The sequence below is a fragment of the Salvelinus namaycush genome, chromosome 2 (assembly GCF_016432855.1).
Source record: "Salvelinus namaycush isolate Seneca chromosome 2, SaNama_1.0, whole genome shotgun sequence".
Classification (NCBI taxonomy): Eukaryota; Metazoa; Chordata; class Actinopteri; order Salmoniformes; family Salmonidae; genus Salvelinus; species Salvelinus namaycush.
This window is the reverse complement of record NC_052308.1, coordinates 71,898,673-71,916,599: the sequence shown is the minus strand read 5'-3', so window position 1 is coordinate 71,916,599 and position 17,927 is coordinate 71,898,673. Positions and strand designations below refer to the sequence as shown.

The window sequence follows — 17,927 nt, the reverse complement described above, 5'->3', positions numbered from 1 at the left end:
GGGGGAGTCGGGGTTTGGAGAGAGGGATGGGGACGGAGGGGAATACAGGGATTAGAGGAATGGGGAGATGGAGGAATTTCGTTACAGTCAAATAAATACACACGCAACAATCTACACAAAAGTCCATCTGTTATCATATCAGATCAATGATTACCTCAATCACCAATAATGATTTTCCCTTTGGGGATGATTAATAAAGTTACGTTGAAATCCATTGAATTGAAGAAAGACGGCAAAGAAGGAAGGATTTAAACAGTTTAGTAACGAGGTCTGCGTCTTAAATGACTCCCCATTACCATCCCAAGTATCAACCCAGATTTGAACTGAAAGTGTGTGAAGTTATATGGGTCCAACGTTATAATAATAATGCAGGTCTATAAATCACATTTTATTGTGTCACATATACATATTTATCAGATGTTATTGTGGGTGGAGCGAAATGCTTGTGTTCCTAGCTCCAACAGTGCAGTAATATCTAACTATTCACAACAATACACAAAATCTAAAATTAAAATAATGGAATGAAGAAATATATAAATATTATGATGAGTAATGTCGGAGTGGCATTGACTAAAATACAGTAGAATAGAATATAGTATATACATATGAGATGAGTAAAGCAGCATGTAAACATTATTAAAGTGATTAATGTTCCATTATTAAAGTAGCCAGTGATTCCATGTCTGTGTATATAGTGCAGCAGCCTCTAACTTGCAGGGTTGAATTGGCATAAACAGCTACCACCCGGTTTAAGGATGGACAGTTTAAGGGTTATTTTCTTCTCCTCTGCCTTTCCTAATGCTGAGCACATCAGTGTGGAACAGTATGTAGTTACTGTGTTTTGTAGAATGTGTTATAAAATAAATCATTACTAAAGTGAATCTTTGGTTATTGTACATCTCCTCATCTCAGTCGTGGCTCTATGAAACATGTGGCTTTTATAACTAACCAGTCTAAAAAGATTCCCAGCATAAAGATCACCTTTACCACTAAGATCTAAAGTCCACCTGTAGACAATGCCCTATATAGTGCACTACTTTAGACCACAGCCCTATATTGTGCACTACCAGCATAGCATAGGAGAGCTAGGAACACAAGCATTTTGCTACACCCGCAATAACATCTGCTAAATATGTGTATGTGACCAATAACATTTGCTAAATATGTGTATGTGACCAATAAAATGTGATTTATTTGATTTGCCGAACAAGGCAGAAAGTAACCTCCCCTGCAGCCGATTGTGTTGACGAGCTGGAACGCGCTCTGTATTACATTGGGTTGAAAGTTGCCGATGTACAGCACTGATCTTGGGTCAGTGTTCCATTATTTTCTGGTCGGCTTGGGGAGAGAAAGCTGATCCTAGTTAATTTACCACACTACCGTTCAAAAGTTTGGGGTCATTTAGAAATGTCTGTCACGTTCTGACCATAGTTCTTGTGTGTTTTAGTGTTGGTCAGGACTTGAGCTGGGTGGGCATTCTATGTTGTGTGTCTAGTTTGTCTGTTTCTATGTTTGGCCTAATATGGTTCTCAATCAGAGGCAGGTGTTTTGTGTTGTCTCTGATTGGGAATCATATATAGGTGGCTTGTTTTGTGTTGGGGTTTGTGGGTGGTTGTTTCCTGTCTTTGTGTTTTCGCTGCACCAGATAGGGCTGTATCGGTTTGCCACATTTGTTATTTTGTATTCGTTGTAAGTGTTCACTGTTTATCGTGTTATTAAACATGTTGAGCACTGGCTACGCTGCGTGTTGGTCCGATCCCTGTTTCACCCTCTCTTCTCTTGAAGAGGAGGAAGGCTGCCGTTACAGCAACCAAACATATGATAATTGTATATATATATATTATTTAATTGTTTAATTATTATTACTTTAGTTTCTTCGTTGTAAAGTTATCTTGTTTATTGTATAGCCTACTTGTTGGTGTCTCAGACGACCCGAACCTTAATAATAATCCCACACTTACGTCACAGACAATAATTCTACTAGTTGACTGAACGGACACACAGCAGGATACTGACACTCAGTCCGCAGTGGTCGGGAATGCGGAGTTGCGGGAATGCGGAGCCAGCATAATACAGCATTCAAGTGCTAGTCGGTACTAGGAAACTGACATTTCTGACTCGCTAACATGATTGACACAGTAATAATCATAATGAATCGGCCTTGGAAGAGCCACAAGTGTCAACCAACATAATTCATTATTTTACATGAAACTTGTATTAAATGCATTATGAAGAAAATTGTGATTTAGGCTCCACGAAATATGAAATGCGTAATGAAGAATATCGTGTCCTGTTGCCTTCACGAAAAAAGGGCCTTTCTGACTACAAGTGCACCAGTATCCCAAAGTATTAAGCGAAATCAAACATAGAAAACAACAGTGGCATTAATAAAAATGTTTTTCCAACGGATTAAGTCGCATATAAATGTGTGTCTTTTCTCACAAATTCTGATCAGAAAGTGTCCTCAGAAAAATCGAAAACAGTATATAGCAATACAAACACCATTTATAAAACGGGATTAAATAAATACAACATTAAGGTATATTCATAACGTTCAATAATGAAGAAAAAATTGAAATATAGGCTATCGTGTTCAAATTCTTGTCTTTTCTCACGAATAAGCCACAAAAAAACATGCTGAAATACATTATGTACATGCACGAATTGAATGTGAGATTGTGTTGTTAAATTGGCCTGAACCGGTTTTGAGTGACCATTTACAATTTATTTACAATACATTTACAGAATAATAGCAAACCACTCAATTCAATTGGACACACGTCAATTCAAGGGAGACTGCCAGGGTTGGGTCACTAACCTTGATTTACAGACCAATGATGATTAATGGCCCATCTCAGGGTCCTAGATTCATATTGTCATTGGGGCCGAGACAACAATGGTTTGATGACTGTCCATCTGTGGAGTATTCTAGAAGGACTGGGCTGATCCAGAAAGCTGGTTGTGTGTCTTCTACTGCCCTACTTAGTCTGTTTATTTGGAAGGTAAAGATTGCCTATTGACAAGATTGAAACGGTGTCTGTTTCCTTACATCAGTGTTTCTCAACAGCACACATCGTTGTTGTAGCTCCGGACAAACTCACCTGATACACCTCATTGAGGGCTTGATGATTAGCTGCCACCACATCACAGTCTACAAACTAGTCAGTCTGTTCCAAAAGACTTCTAAGCAAAATATCCACTCGTAAATCCTCTTACAACTGTCCGCATCCAGTGTGTTAGAGACGCTAAAGGAAGTCGCCAACACAACACAACAGCGTGGACAGTCTCTTCAGCGCTTCTCTCGCTCTGGTCCCACCCATCTCCCAACAACAAGTATCCTCAGGCCTGGGGGGCAGTGTACCAACCCATCTCCCAACAACAAGTATCCTCAGGCCTGGGGCAGTGTACCAACCCATCTCCCAACAACAAGTATCCTCAGGCCTGGGGCAGTGTACCAACCCATCTCCCAACAACAAGTATCCTCAGGCCTGGGGCAGTGTACCAACGGCCTGGACCAGAGTTAGGCTTCTCCCACTTGACCAGTGGTGGAAAAAGTACCCACTTGTCATACTTGAGTAAAAGTAAAGATACCTTAATATAAAATGACTCAGGTATAAGTGAATGGCACCCGGTAAAATACTACTTGAGTAAAAGTAAAGATACCTTAATATAACATGACTCAAGTATAAGTGAATGTCACCCGGTAAAATACTACTTGAGTAAAAGTCTAAAAGTAAATGGTTTAAAATATACTTAAGTATCTAAAGTAAATGTAATTGCTAAAATATACTTATGTATCAAAAGTAAAAAGTAAAGCAAACCAGATGGCACCTTTTTGTTGTTCTTTATTAATTTACAGATGGCCAGGGACACACTCCAACACTCAGACATCATTTATAAACGAAGCATGTGTTTAGTGAGTCGGCCAGATCAGATGCAGTAGGGATGTTCTCTTGATAAGTGTGTGAATTAAACAATTGTCGTGTCCTGATAAGCATTCAAAATGTAAAGAATAGTTTTGGGTATCAGGGAAAATGTACGGAGTAAAAAGTACATCATTTTCTTTAGGAATGTAGTGAAGTAAAAGTAAAAACCTTCATTTAATTAGGCATGTCATTTAAGAACAAATTCGTCTTTACAATGACGGCCAAACCCGGACGACGCTGGGCCAATTGTTCGATACCCTATGGGACTCCCAATCACGGCCGGTTGAGATACAGCCTGGATTTGAACCAAGGTGTCTGTAGTGACGCCTCAAGTACTGAGATGCAGTGATTTATACCGCTGCGCAACTCGAAGCCCAATTAAAGGACAGATACTCCCAAAACTACTTATTAAGTAGTACTTTCAAGTATTTCACTAAAGTACTTTACACCAATGGACGTGACATAGACAGAGCTGTAGGTGGTTTCGACCAGGGGACAATGGTGCCTGTTGGCGGCTTGGGCCCCGGTGGCCCCGCAGAGAGGGCAGTCATACAGCCGCAGGTACGGGCACATCATGTCCCCATCCTGGTCCTTGAGGCTGTGGGACGCATACACAGACTCAGACTCCCCGTTGTATTTGCAGAAGCCGCAGAACTTGCGCTCAGGTGATGGCACCTCCTCCGGTGTGTTTCTCCCACTCTGGCCCCAGGTGCCAGCGGGGGATCTGGACGCTGCTGTAGGGGGCTCGGGACCCTCGGTGCTGCTCGGCCATAAAGGAGCGTCTTCATGCAAAAGGACGATTTCTGAATCCAGGGGTTCCATTTCGTGCCATAGGGGTGGTGTCGCCACAGGTGTTATCGGTGACAGCAAGGCTCGCGGCAGAAACTCTTCAAATTCCACCATGGTCGAGCATATCCCGGAGTCATGACCCTCAACGGTTGACGGTTCTGAGGTGAAGTTCCCTAACTTCATCTCCCGCACTAGGTCAGCCAGCTTCAAGTAGTCCCGCCACGGTTCGAAACGCTTGTTTTCGGACTCCGTGTAAGGCGGTAGGTCTATGAGTTGACAAATCATAGCGTTCATTCTCACACTTGTATTTTTTATATCCCAACAGACTAGTGTCTGATAACGATCAGAATGTACCAGAATAAAGAACGCTGGGTCTCAACTGACAACTCAACTGAAGGCAAATTTAACAACGTTCACGTTTTAACCTGTCGGTGTTTTGTTAAACAGCCAATCAGATGGCGTTGTGCGGAGTCCGTGGCACGTGACAAAGCCAATCAAATGGTTTCAAACTGACAACTGCTAAATTGGTCATTTTAGAAGATCAACTATTTGGGATACAATTTTACACCTCAACAATATTAAAAACGTCAAATATAACTGTTTAATCTATTCTATGTTCTAAATTGATAGGACTTCTAATTCTTAGTTATAGGAAGCTGTTTGATAATAGCCTATTTTAATGAGAAAATATCAGTAAAATAACTGTTAAAATTCAAAATTGCTTTTTAAAATATTTATTTTATTTCACCTTTATTTAACCAGATAGGCCAGTTGAGAACAAGTTCTCATTTACAACTGCGACCTGGCCAAGATAAAGCAAAGCAGTGCGACACAAACAACAACACAGAGTTACACATGGAATAAACAAGCGTACAGTCAATAACACAATAGAAAAAAGTCTATATATGGTGAACTTCCTTGCTGTTCACTATGCTTCGACTAAATGGAGGAATTTAGTTACAGTCAAATAAATACACACGCATCAATCTACACAAAAAACCATCTGTTGTCATATATGATCAATGATTACCTCGATCACCAATAATGATTTTCCCTTTGGGGTGATTAATAAAGTTACGTTGAAATCCATCGAATTGAAGAAAGACGGCAAAGAAGGAAGGATTTAAACAGTTTAGTAACGAGGTCTGCGTCTTAAATGACTCCCCATTCCCATCCCAAGTATCAACCCAGAGTTGAACTGAAAGTGTGTGAAGTTATATGGGTCCAACGTTATAATAATAATGCAGGTCTATAAATCACATTTTATTGTGTCACATATACATATTTATCAGATGTTATTGTGGGTGGAGCGAAATGCTTGTGTTCCTAGCTCCAACAGTGCAGTAGTATCTAACTATTCACAACAATACACACAAATCTAAAATTAAAATAATGGAATGAAGAAATATATAAATATTATGCTGAGTAATGTCGGAGTGGCATTGACTAAAATACAGTAGAATAGAATATAGTATATACATATGAGATGAGTAAAGCAGCATGTAAACATTATTAAAGTGATTAATGATCCATTATTAAAGTAGCCAGTGATTCCATGTCTGTGTATATAGTGCAGCAGCCTCTAACTTGCAGGGTTGAATTGGCATAAAAAGCTACCACCCGGTTTAAGGGTGGACAGTTTAAGGGTTATTTTCTTCTCCTCTGTCTTTCCTAATGCTGAGGACATCAGTTTGGAACAGTATGTAGTTACTGTGTTTTGTAGATTGTGTTATAAAATAAATGATTACTAAGGTGAATCTTTGGTTATTGTACATCTCCTCATCTCAGTCGTGGCTCTATGAAACATGTTGCTTTATAACTAATCAGTCTAAAAAGATTCCCAGCATAAAGATCACCTTTACCACTAAGATCTAAAGTCCACCTGTAGACAATACCCTATATAGTGCACTACTTTAGACCACAGCCCTATATAGTGCACTACTTTAGACCACAGGCCTATATAGTGCACTACTTTAGACCACAGGCCTATATAGTGCACTACTTTAGACCACAGGCCTATATAGTGCAGTACTTTTCACCACAGCCCTATATAGTGCACTACTTTAGACCACAGCCCTATATAGTTCACTACTTTTCACCACAGCCCTATATAGTGCACTACTTTTCACCACAGCCCTATATAGTGCACTACTTTATACCACAGCCCTATATCGTGCACTACTTTAGACCACAGCCCTATATAGTGCACTACTTTAGACCACAGCTCTATGGCCCCTGGTCAAAAGTAGGGCACTATTTCGGAAATACAATGCCATTTGGGAACCAAACATGATGTGCAGACAGGGACATCTTTTTAGGGACACCTCGCTGATAATTAAGACACACAGGAGCAGCCAGTACAGATATTATTGTTATCATTATAGCAGTTGTGTTGTTGTCAATAGTAATGATATTATAATAGTGATATTAGGCCTGTAGACTTGCAGCTCTACAGTTAGATTAGAGCATGTCGTTTTAAAATAAGAGTCAGGAAAACACAAGTATCAATTCAAAATTGTGTGATTTAGGCTCCACGAAATATGAAATGCGTTATGAAGAATATATTTAGACCACAGGCCTATATAGTGCACTACTTTAGACCACAGCCCTATATAGTGCACTACTTTAGACCACAGCGCTATATAGTGCACTACTTTAGACCACAGGCCTATATAGTGCACTACTTTAGACCACAGCCCTATATAGTGCACTACTTTAGACCACAGGCCTATATAGTGCACTACTTTAGACCACAGGCCTATATAGTGCACTACTTTAGACCACAGCCCTATATATATTGCACCACTTTAGACCACAGCCCTATATAGTGCACTACTTTAGACCACAGCCCTATATAGTGCACTACTTTAGACCACAGCCCTATATAGTGCACTACTTTAGACCACAGCCCTATATAGTGCACTACTTTAGACCACAGCCCTATATAGTGCACTACTTTAGACCACAAGCCTATATAGTGCACTACTTTAGACCACAGGCCTATATAGTGCACTACTTTAATTTATAAGCGAAATCAAACATAGAAAACAGCAGTGGCATTAATAAAAATGTTTTTCCCGCGGATTAAGTCGCTCGTAAATTTGTTTCTTTTCTCACAAATTCTGATCAGAAAGTCTGGTCAGAAAAATCGAAAACAGTATATATAGCAATACAAACACCATTTATAAAACGGGATTAAATAAATACAACATTAAGGTATATTCATAACGTTTAATAATGAAGAAACAATAGAAATATAGGCTGTCGTGTTTAAATTCTTGTCTTTTCTCACGAATTAAGCCACAAAACAACATGCCGAAATACATTATGTACATGCACGAATTGAATGTGAGATTGTGTTGTCAAATTGGCCTGAACCGGTTTTGAGTGACCATTTTTTAAATATTTTGTTATTGGGGTGGATCAGTTTAATATTGCGGAAAGAATGTTGCTTCCAATGTAATTGTCTGCATCATTTCCAATCCCCCATATTTTTTGGGTAAATATATATATCCATACACGCATGCATACATATACACATATATACATACACATACCTATATTTCTTGCAACATAGAATGATTTCTATGATTTCTATACATACTTTTTTAAAGAATATACCTTTATTATTATTCCCCGCAAACCCTACCATCGATCCCCCAATTGGAGTAAACTAATAAACACTTCTGCTTTTACCTTCAATTTATACATCTTATACACATTTTATAGACACATTTTACTTTACAATAGTTCTCTCCTGTTTGTTCTTAGTCCTTCCTCTATTTCTGATGTCCATCCAGTTTGATTTCTATTTGTAACTGTGCTATTTCACAAAAGTTCCGAACCTATATACATTTTACAGATCCCGTATGTTTTACATTGTTTATCTTGTTATTAGTCCCACCCTTCAGCTCCATTCAACCCCTCCCATCTATCTCTCAACATCATCCATTTTGGATTTCTATTTGCCATATATTTTTCAACTGTGCTGTGATGCTTCACAAAATAATTGAACCTTCCTATTCTCATAGCTTCTACAGATTGTAAATTAAAAATAAACATTTTTGCTAAAATAATTATTATATTATTGATTGATTGACTATGGCTTTTCAAATCACCCAGTATTGCTATCTGTAGCGTTAGTTCTAGGCAAATGTTGCAATTCTTCAGCCATTCCTGGACCTGTGACCAAAAACGAGCTACATATGGACAATACCAAAATAAATGATCTAATGACTCTGCCTCCTCACAGCAGAATCTGCAGAGCTGGGAAGATTGTATCCCCCATATATATATATATATATAACATTCTATTAGTTGCAAGAATTTTGTATAGTAATTTAAATTGAAAAATTCGAAGTTTTGAATCCGGCATTGTTTTGCGTATCAATTCATAAACCATGTGCCATGGAATGGATACATCAAAAATCTCTTCCCAATTATTTTGCAATTTATATGGCACAGCTGTCAGTTTTTTGGTCCTTAAATGAAATTGGTATATGTTTTTATTTATCACACTTTTCTTTAACCATTTATGTTCTTTAATACAGGGCCGACATACAAGTTCCTTACTTTTTCCCCCTTCTACTTGCCTCTTCCATTTTTGTGGTAATGCTGCAATTAATTGGTTGTAATTTTGGGGAGAGCAGACATTTCCATATGTCTGTGTTAGCTACATGTGTGACATAACTCCACCAGTCCTATTTATGATATCATTCACTAAAATTATACCTTTTTTAAACATTTCTTCGATAAATATTTTTTTTTTAATCAATTAGTATATTTGAATTTAACCACAATATTTGTTGTACTATTTGTTCCGTCCTTTCAGGTGGATTAAACTGAAATTGCAACCAACTTTCTAAGGCTTGTTTAAAAAATAAAGATATTTTGGAGATTATTTCCTTTTCAAACAACCGAAAGTGAGCAGGTGTAATCTGAATAAAGGGGAAAAGGCCCTTCTTGAATATAGGATGAGACATTCGTACCAATTGACTAGAGAACCAGCTTGGATTTAAGTATAACTTTTGTATGACTGATGCCTTTAGTGAGAGGTCTAATGCTTTAATATTTAATAATTTCTGCTCACCGAATTCATATTCGTTATATAAATAGGCCCTTTTAATTTTATCTGGCTTGCCGTTCCAAGAAAAATGGAATATTTTTTGTTCATATAATTTAAAAAGCAGGTCACGAGGTGTAGGCAAAACCATAAGCAAATAGGTCAACTGTGATATAACTAAAGAGTTAATCAGGGTGATTTTTCCACAAATAGACAGGTATTTTCCTTTCCATGGTAGCAAGATCTTATCTATTTTTGCTAACTTTCTATAACAATTTATTGGAGTGAGATAATTTCTTTCTTTTGGGATTTGTATACCGAGTAAATGGTATGTTAAACTACATTGTAATGTAAAATGTGAATTTTTTAGTGATCCAATACGTAATATGGTACATTTATCATAACTTGGTTTTAATCCAGAGAGGATAGCAAAAGTATCTAGATCCTCTGTGAGGCCGTGGAGAGACTCTAATTGTGGTTTTAAAAGAAAACATGAATCATCAGCGTACAATGACACCTTTTACAACACCATTTACAATTTATTTACAATACATTTACAGAATAATAGCAAACCACTCAATTCAATTGGGCACACGTCAATTCACGGGAGACTGCCAGGGTTGGGTCACTAACCTTGATTTACAGAACAGTGATGATTAATGGCCCATCTCAGGTTCCTATACAACAATGGGTTGATGACTGTCCATCTGTGGAGCATTCTAGAAGGACTGGGCTGATCCAGAAAGCTGGTTGTGTGTTTTCTACTGCCCTACTTAGTCTGTTAATTTGGGAGGTAAAGATTGCCTATTGACAAGATTGAAACGGTGTCTGTTTCCTTACATCAGTGTTTCCCAACTCCAGTCCCCCAACAGGACACATCGTTGTTGTAGCTCCGAGTGGAAAAAGTACCCACTTGTCAAACTTGAGTAAAAGTAAAGATACCTTAATATAAAATGACTCAAGTATAAGTGAATGTCACCCGGTAAAATACTACTTGAGTAAAAGTCTAAAAGCAAATGGTTTAAAATATACTTAAGTATCTAAAGTAAATGTAATTGCTAAAATATACTTATGTATCAAAAGTAAAAAGTAAAGCAAACCAGATGGCACCTTTTTGTTGTTCTTTATTAATTTACAGATGGCCAGGGACACACTCCAACACTCAGACATCATTTATAAACGAAGCATGTGTTTAGTGAGTCGGCCAGATCAGATGCAGTAGGGATGTTCTCTTGATAAGTGTGTGAATTAAACAATTGTCGTGTCCTGATAAGCATTCAAAATGTAAAGAATAGTTTTGGGCATCAGGGAAAATGTACGGAGTAAAAAGTACATCATTTTCTTTAGGAATGTAGTGAAGTAAAAGTTAAAACCTTCATTTAATTAGGCATGTCAATTAAGAACAAATTCATCTTTACAATGACGGCCAAACCCGGGACAATTGTGCGATACCCGGACGACGCTGGGCCAATTGTGCGATACCCTATGGGACTCCCAATCACGGCCGGTTGAGATACAGCCTGGATTCGAACCAAGGTGTCTGTAGTGACGCCTCAAGCACTGAGCTGCAGTGCCTTAGACCGCTGCGCCACTCGGAAGCCCAAGAAAAGTCCAGATAAGCCAAAAACTACTTAAGTAGTACTTTCAAGTATTTCACTAAAGTACTTTACACCAATGGGCGAGACATAGACAGAGCTGTAGGTGGTTTCGACCAGGGGACAATGGTGCCTGTTGGCGGCTTGGGCCCCGGTGGCCCCGCAGAGAGGGCAGACATACAGCCGCAGGTACGGGCACATCATGTCCCCATCCTGGCCCATTGTGTTTGCAGAAGCTGCAGAACTTGCGCTCAGGTGATGGCACCTCCTCCGGTGTGTTTCTCCCACTCTGGCCCCAGGTGCCAGCGGGGGATCTGGACGCTGCTATAGGGGGCTCGGGACCCTCGGTGCTGCTCGGCCATAAAGGAGCGTCTTCGTGCAAGAGGTCGATTTCTGAATCCAGGGGTTCCATTTCGTGCCATAAGGGTGGTGTCGCTACAGGTGTTATCGGTGACAGCAAGGCTCGCGGCCGAAACTCTTCAAATTCCACCATGGTCGAGCATACGCCGGGGTCGTGACCCTCAACGGTTGACGGTTCTGAGGTGAAGTTCCCTAACTTCATCTCCCGCACTAGGTCAGCCAGCTTCAAGTAGTCCCGCCACGGTTCGAAACTCTTGTTTTCGGACTCCGTGTAAGGCGGTAGGTCTATGAGTTGACAAATCATAGCGTTCATTCTCACACTTGTATTTTTTATAGCCCAAAAGACTAGTGTCTGATAACGATCAGAATGTACCAGAATAAAGAACGCTGGGTCTCAACTGACAACTCAACTGAAGGCAAATTTGACAACGTTCACGTTTTAACCTGTCGGTGTTTTGTTAAACAGCCAATCAGATGGCGTTGTGCGGAGTCCGTGGCACTTGACAACAAATGGTTTCAAACTGACAACTGCTAAATTGGACATTTTAGAAGATCAACTGTTTGGGATACAATTTTACACCTCAACAATATTAAAAACTTCAAATATAACTGTTTAATCTATTCTATGTTCTAAATTGATAGGACTTCTCATTCTTAGTTATAGGAAGCTGTTTGACAATAGCCTATTTTAATAAGAAAATATCAGTAAAATAACTGTTAAAATTCAAAACTGCTTTTTAAAATGTTTATTTTATTTCACCTTTATTTAACCAGATAGGCCAGTTGAGAACAAGTTCTCATTTACAACTGCGACCTGGCCAAGATAAAGCAAAGCAGTGCGACACAAACAACACCACAGAGTTACACGTGGAATAAACAAGCGTACAGTCAATAACACAATAGAAAAAAGTCTATATACAGTGAACTTCCTTGCTGTCCACTATGATTCGACGTCCTTGCTGTTCACTACGACCAAAACGATTTTATAACACAATGGAAATGACAAAGAAACAACAACTGAAACAGACAATATTATAAAACATACAATGGAAACTAAATAAAAAGCATCCTACTGAAATGACCAATCCAGGCAGGGACGGGGACGGGAGTTGGGGGAGTCGGGGTTTGGAGAGAGGGATGGGGATGGAGGGGAATACAGGGATTAGAGGAATGGGGAGATGGAGGAATTTAGTTACAGTCAAATAAATACACACGCAACAATCTACACAAAAGTCCATCTGTTGTCATATATGATCAATGATTACCTCGATCACCAATAATGATTTTCCCTTTGGGGTGATTAATAAAGTTACGTTGAAATCCATCGAATTGAAGAAAGACGGCAAAGAAGGAAGGATTTAAACAGTTTAGTAACGAGGTCTGCGTCTTAAATGACTCCCCATTCCCATCCCAAGTATCAACCCAGAGTTGAACTGAAAGTGTGTGAAGTTATATGGGTCCAACGTTATAATAATAATGCAGGTCTATAAATCACATTTTATTGTGTCACATATACATATTTATCAGATGTTATTGTGGGTGGAGCGAAATGCTTGTGTTCCTAGCTCCAACAGTGCAGTAGTATCTAACTATTCACAACAATACACACAAATCTAAAATTAAAATAATGGAATGAAGAAATATATAAATATTATGATGAGTAATGTCGGGGTGGCATTGACTAAAATACAGTAGAATAGAATATAGTATATACATATGAGATGAGTAAAGTAGCATGTAAACATTATTAAAGTGATTAATGTTCCATTATTAAAGTAGACAGTGATTCCATGTCTGTGTATATAGTGCAGCAGCCTCTAACTTGCAGGGTTGAATTGGCATAAACAGCTACCACCCGGTTTAAGGGTTATTTTCTTCTCCGCTGTCTTTCCTAATGCTGAGGACATCAGTTTGGAACAGTATGTAGTTACTGTGTTTTGTAGAATGTGTTATAAATAAATGATTACTAAGGTGAATCTTTGGTTATTGTACATCTCCTCATCTCAGTCGTGGCTCTATGAAACATGTTGCTTTGATAACTAACCAGTCTAAAAAGATTCCCAGCATAAAGATCACCTTTACCACTAAGATCTAAAGTCCACCTGTAGACAATACCCTATATAGTGCACTACTTTAGACCACAGGCCTATATAGTGCACTACTTTAGACCACAGTCCTATATAGTGCACTACTTTAGACCACAGCCCTATATAGTGCACTACTTTAGACCACAGTCCTATATAGTGCACTACTTTAGACCACAGCCCTATATAGTGCACTACTTTAGACCACAGCCCTATATAGTGCACTACTTTAGACCACAGTCCTATATAGTGCACTACTTTATACCACAGCCCTATATAGTGCACTACTTTAGACCAAAGCCCTATATAGTGCACTACTTTAGACCACAGACCTATACAGTGCACTACTTTATACCACAGCCCTATATAGTGCACTACTTTAGACCACAGTCCTATATAGTGCACTACTTTAGACCACAGCCCTATATAGTGCACTACTTTATACCACAGCCCTATATAGTGCACTACTTTAGACCACAGTCCTATATAGTGCACTACTTTATACCACAGCCCTATACAGTGCACTACTTTATACCACAGTCCTATATAGTGCACTACTTTATACCACAGCCCTATATAGTGCACTACTTTAGACCACAGTCCTATATAGTGCACTACTTTATACCACAGCCCTATATAGTGCACTACTTTAGACCAAAGCCCTATATAGTGCACTACTTTAGACCACAGGCCTATACAGTGCACTACTTTATACCACAGCCCTATATAGTGCACTACTTTAGACCACAGTCCTATATAGTGCACTACTTTAGACCACAGACCTATATAGTGCACTACTTTATACCACAGCCCTATATAGTGCACTACTTTAGACCACAGTCCTATATAGTGCACTACTTTAGACCACAGTCCTATATAGTGCACTACTGTTGACCACAGCCCTATATAGTGCACTACTGTTGACCACAGTCCTATATAGTGCACTACTTTAGACCACAGTCCTATATAGTGCACTACTGTTGACCACAGCCCTATGGCCCCTGATCAAAAGTATGGCACTATTTAGGAAATACAATGCCATTTGGGACACAAACATGATGTGCAGACAGGGACACCCGCTTTGAGGATAACACAGTGCCACCAACGCGGCCGCTACCAAGGACTGTGTGCTCTCCTTCTCCGGGGCCGACTTGAGCAAGACATTTAACCATGTTAACCCTCGCAAGGTTGCCGGGCCAGACGGCATCTCACCTTTTTAGGGACACCTCGCTGATAATTAAGACACACAGGAGTAGCCAATGCAGATACTATTGTTATTATTATAGAAGACATGCATAATAATAAACAAACATACTATTTAAACATAAGGTTCTGTAAAGTGAGATTAGATTTAACGTTAAAGTCGTATACAGCCAATCAAATGACATCACATTTTATTCGTCACATGCTCCAAATACAACAGGTGTAGGTAGATCTTACCGTGAATTAATTACTTACAAGCCCTTAACCAACTAGGCAATTTAAGAAATATAGTTAAGAAAAGATTTGCTAAAGAAAGTAAACAATAAAAAGTAACACAATAAAATAACAATAATGAGGCTATATACAGGGGGTACCGGTACCGAGTCAATGTGCGGGGGTACAGGTTAGTCCAGGTCATTTGTACATTTAGGTTGGGGTAAAATGTCTATGCATTGATAATCAACAGCAAGTAGCAGAAGTGTAAAAACAAAGGGGGGGAGGGTGTGTGAATGTAAATACTCCGGGTGGCCACGTGATTAATTGTTCAGCAGTCTTATGACTCGGGGTCGAAGCTGTTATTAAGGAACCTTTTGGACCTAGACTTGGCGCTCTGGTATCGCTTGCCGTGCAGTGGCAGAGAGAGCAGTCTATGATTTGGATGACTTCAACCATTTGTTGGGCCTTCCTCTCCAATCTAAGTAGCATACACGTTGGAAAGTAAAAAAACAAGAAACCACCCTTCTAGATCTATTAAAATACAAGTATAACACTAAAATAGTAGCTAGCACGGTAAATGAGACATACAAAGTAGCTCTGCACACCACGTCATAAAACAGAAGTTGTCTTCTTGTCAATAGTAATGTTCTGATAATAGTTATTTTAGGACCGTAGACTTGCAGCTCTACAGTTAGATTAGAGCATGTCGTTTTAAAATAAGAGTCAGGAAAACAAGTCTCAAAACAAGACAACCCTTCCGTTTTTTCCTCCCCAAAGTAGCAGGGAGAAACGTGGATAAACGTCTAATTCTGCAGTGAGAGTTTGTTGATAAGGGCGGTTTATTAGTCGACACAGTAATAGAGGTTGGGAGGTTTTACAAAATCTCACAGCAACATCTAAAGACGCAGTTAGTTTGGTCACAGACAGACAGAGACATTTACACTTTAAAGTAAAAACAGAAAACTCAAAGCCACAATGTGTTGTAAAGAACAAGTGAACGGGCATGCAAATAATGAAAAACCACACGTTATAAACAAATAGAAATAAGTGAAAAAAAGTTGAAAACACACGAGAAAAAGTAAAGGCAATAAATAAAACAAATCACACGACTAACAGGCTATTACACAGTCTACAAACTAGTCAGTCTGTTCCAAACGACTTCTAAGCTAAATATCCTCTCGTAAATCCTCTTACAACTGTCCGCATCCAGTGTGTTAGAGACGCTAAAGGAAGTCGCCAACACAACAGCAGTCTCTTCAGCGCTTCTCTAGCTCTGGTCCCACCCATCTCCCAACAACAAGTTGACTATGTTAGTAGGTCTAGAGGGTAGCGCAGTAACGGCCTGGACCAGAGCTAGCGCTTCTATCACTTGACATAGACCGACCTGTAGGTGGTTTCCACCCGGGGACAGAAGCGCTTGGTGTGGGCTTGAGCCCCGGTGGCCCCGCAGAGAGGGCAGATATACTGCCGCAGGTACGGGCACACCACGTCCCCATCCTGGTCCTTGAGACTGTGGGACTCAAACACAGACTCAGACTCCCCGTTGTGTTTGCAGAAGCTGCAGAACTTGCGCTCAGGCGATGGCACTTCCTCCGGCGTCTTGGAGCGGGTCGCCTTCTTTCTCTCCCTCTGGCCCCGGGTGCCCACGGAGGGTCTTGATGCTGCTGTAGGGGGCTCGGAGCCCTCGCTGCGGCTCGGATGTAAAGGAGCGTCTTTACGCAAGGGGACAATTTTGGAACCCAGGGGTTCCTTTTCGTGCCGTAGAGGTGGTGTCGCCAACGGTGCTATCGGCGACAGCAAGGCTCGCGGCGGGAACTGTTCAAATTCCACCATGGTCGAGCATATACTGGAGTGATGACCGTCAACGGTTGACGGTTCTGATGTGAAGTTCCCTAACTTCATCTCCCGCACTGCGTCCGCTAGCTTCATGTAGTCCCGCCACAGTTGGAAAGTCTTATTTTCGGACTCCATTTTCGGTAGATGTTGGAGTTGATAACTAAACGATGCCATGGTTCAATGAATTGAGAACTAAACTGAAGGCAAGTTGGACAACACGCAGGTTTTGACCTGTCCGTGTTTTGGAAAGCAGCCAATCAAATGGTGTTGTGCGGGGGCCGTGCCAAGTGACAACAGCCAATCAAATGGTTTAGAAAATCAACTATTTGGGATACAATTTTACTCTTCAACAATATTCAAACACTTCAAAGATAATTGTTTAATCTATTCTAGGGTCTAAATTGATAGGACTTAGATTATAATTCTTAGTTATAAGAAGATGTTTTATAATAACCTATTTTAATAAAATATCACTGAGCGGGTCGCCTTCTTTCTCTGTTAAAATTCAAAACTGCTTCGACTTCCTTGCTGTTCACTACTATGATATTGTAACATTTCTCCTGGCTCATCGAATCATTCCAGTAAATATTGGTATTGGTACTGCGGAGTTGGAGGGATGGGTGGAGGGAATGGGGGTGAAGGAGAGGTTGGCGGGTAATGTTTCGGAGGACGCATGGCTCTCGAACCTCGCCTCTCCGGAGTCCGTACTGGAGTTGCAGCGATGGGGTAAGACTGTAACTACCAATTGGATATCACGAAATTGGGGAGAAAAATGGGTAAAAAGTCAAACAAAATAAAGAATGGTCTTACTGAAGAGCTCAGTAACCTCAACTGTTATTATTTTTGGAAGATTGTT

At 39.8% G+C, this 17,927-nt stretch overlaps 2 protein-coding genes and 1 pseudogene across 2 annotated transcripts; all 3 read right to left on the bottom strand.

The window, feature by feature from the left end:
• Window positions 1-4,334: 4,334 nt before the first annotated feature.
• Window positions 4,335-5,009, bottom strand: LOC120023271 (nanos homolog 3-like). Its single transcript, XM_038967310.1, has one exon. It carries the CDS (start codon window positions 5,007-5,009, stop codon window positions 4,335-4,337), a length of 675 nt encoding a protein of 224 aa, XP_038823238.1.
• A 5,537-nt stretch (window positions 5,010-10,546) lies between these two features.
• Window positions 10,547-12,045, bottom strand: LOC120023260 (annotated as a pseudogene).
• A 4,524-nt stretch (window positions 12,046-16,569) lies between these two features.
• On the bottom strand, window positions 16,570-17,221 carry LOC120027929 (nanos homolog 1-like). The gene has a single exon (XM_038973025.1). The coding sequence runs from the start codon at window positions 17,204-17,206 to the stop codon at window positions 16,601-16,603; it is 606 nt and encodes a 201-aa protein (XP_038828953.1). The 5' UTR covers window positions 17,207-17,221; the 3' UTR covers window positions 16,570-16,600.
• Window positions 17,222-17,927: the final 706 nt, after the last annotated feature.

Coding starts and splice junctions, on each gene's coding strand:
- LOC120023271 (XM_038967310.1), bottom strand. CDS start 5,009: ATGAACGCTATGATTTGTCAACTCATAGACCTACCGCCTTACACGGAG.
- LOC120027929 (XM_038973025.1), bottom strand. CDS start 17,206: ATGGAGTCCGAAAATAAGACTTTCCAACTGTGGCGGGACTACATGAAG.